At 44.2% G+C, this 2420-nt stretch overlaps 1 protein-coding gene across 1 annotated transcript; it reads right to left on the reverse strand.

Annotated features, from left to right (window-relative positions):
- Positions 1-640: 640 nt before the first annotated feature.
- Positions 641-2141, reverse strand: LOC136356975 (uncharacterized). Its single transcript, XM_066311700.1, has 2 exons — positions 1657-2141; positions 641-1057 (listed from the first exon to the last, which is right to left on the reverse strand). The coding sequence occupies exons 1-2, from the start codon at positions 2139-2141 to the stop codon at positions 934-936; spliced, it is 609 nt and encodes a 202-aa protein (XP_066167797.1). The 3' UTR covers positions 641-933.
- Positions 2142-2420: the final 279 nt, after the last annotated feature.

Here is a 2420-nt window from a genome sequence, read left to right on the forward strand (position 1 = left end):
ACGTCATCGGATTATTGGTTGATCGACTGTTCGTCATTTAACTCTATTTTCTTGATTTCCTTGTTGGTTGCAGGATCAAACGAGTTGGCACGCCCTTAACCCGGGAGACAAGCCTTGGAACCGCACTGGAGTTAAGCATATCTCCTAGGCCGCCGTGTTTTCCGTCAATAAGGAGGCGGGGAGGCGTGCGGCTCAACGCGTTTGTTCCAGATTGTTTTTCAATCTTTGTCCCAGATGGCATAAACAACCGGGATTAAAGTGTTGATCTTTAGTCCTGATTGGTAACATCAAACAGGAGTAAAGATAGTTGGGTTTGACACGGCCTGACGACTTTTTGAACCAGGAATAAAAATAATATTTATCAACCGGGATTAAAGATCATAAAAAGTCTTTAGGCTTTTGAATCCGGCCTAAGATCTTAGTCCCGTTCCTATTCGAACCAGGACAAAATTGATTTTTGTCATCCGAGCAAATATCAGTTCTCCAGTAGTGCCGACAGGATAAATTATTTTTTACCCTTATATGTTATAAGGATATTTTGATTATTTTTTTAAAAAAAGCTTAACGACATATTATAGACTAATTGATAAACTCGTATATATGTTATAGAAATAAGCAATGTAATAAAAAATCGTTGAACTGAAAGAAACTGTGTGACATATATTTATATATAGTAGATCTCTCTATTACATATTAAGGGCTGTCACGGTGCTGCTGCAGATTAGCGGACCGCACCTGATTATATTGGGAATGATCAACTTATTCGCACTGATATCTCTATAGTACAACCTGTAAAAATATTTGACGATAGGATTAAGTATACCGATACGATTATTTTCCCGACAGAAGCTTATCGCCCCTCTCTCTCAAACATGGAAAAGTCCCATGTTTAATAGAACTCCAGATAGGCTCATAAATTGGCGATGAAAATTCTCAAACGCTCTGACGTCCTTCAGCTTCACCTGCCTTAGCCTTTGCGCGGTTGTAGTCCCCAAACAACCCCCCACTGTCAAGGCAGGGGATCTTCTTCATGTCGGGGATCACGTCCTCCATTACACTGAAACCATGTAACATATATAGGTTTATAGAGAGATACATATAGGCCCGTGTATTAATTGCAACTGATATTGTAAGAGAAAAAAACAAAAACAAATATTAAAAGGTTATAACACAGTTAGGCCATTCCTAACCCAATAACTAGGATGGTGTCCATAGCATTAAATAAGCTGCCACCTAGGAAGAAAAATGATGTGGCAAATCAATAAATGAGAAAAGAGAAGGAGACATGGTTTCTACACAACATCCAAGACATCATGTGATATAAGTAGCATTAAAGTTAAGTGTGAAATAGTGGTGTTTGCATTGAAAAAATAGTGTCTAGTACTAGTTTCTTTGTGATGTGGAGTTTATGGAATCTATGTCTAGTATCTTGGGTTGGGAATGGCCTTAGTTGATTAGCTATATAATGCCATATCCAACGAAAGGATATTCAAATGGGGAGACCTTAAGACCCCCACATATCAACCAACTTATGAGATGACATATTGAAGGAAGATCTGAACACCACCACTAATATTATTGAAAGTAGTATGGATATAGATATATATGGACGACGATGATAACATATGTGTCGATAGCCATAAATATAATACGCACTGTCCAGCGTAGATGACGCAGAGGAAGGCGACACCGGCGATGACGATGACGTAGATGCAGGAGGACATGTAGCGCGTGGAGCCGGCGATGTAGGCGCCGACGAGGCCGGCGAGGTCGGCGAAGGTGGTGAGCAGCAGCGCCACCACCTTGGCCTTCGTCTCGTAGAAGCGCTTGCTCATGAGCAGCACGATGATCACCAGCGACGTCACGAACGACGTCGAATTGAGGTAGTAGAACGCCTGGTACCTCGCCGCGACGCTGTCGCGCAGCACCGGGTTGCCGGCGCGGTGCCCGCCGCGCCCTCCCAGGTTGTCCTGCCAGAACCCTCCCGGCGGGTTCAGCCCCGCCTGGTACGTCACCGACGCCGCCACCGTCGCCACCACCATCAGCCACCCGCGCATCTCCTTGAACCATGCGTTCCAGTCCTCGGCGTCGCCGGCGGGCGCCCTCGCCTGCCCGTCCTGCGGTGACGACGACGACGACATCCTATCCTGGCTAAGCTGCTGCGAAGCTTTGCTGAATTAATTCAGTGAAACCTCTCACTGCTGATCAGGAATTTATAACCTCCAATGTGTGTGATGCATTCTCTGCATCGCAAGCAAATTAAGATCCATTGGTTGTACAAGTGTTTCTCCGGTGTGCTTGGAAATGAAGATGACCGTTGATCCAATTCCAACCTTCTACAATACAAGGTACCTATAAAAAGGTACTTAAAAAAAGTGGGTCAGGTATTAGCTTATTGATTGGTTGAAAGGTTAGATGGG

This window comes from Oryza sativa, chromosome 6 (genome assembly GCF_034140825.1).
Source record: "Oryza sativa Japonica Group chromosome 6, ASM3414082v1".
Taxonomy (NCBI): Eukaryota; Viridiplantae; Streptophyta; class Magnoliopsida; order Poales; family Poaceae; genus Oryza; species Oryza sativa.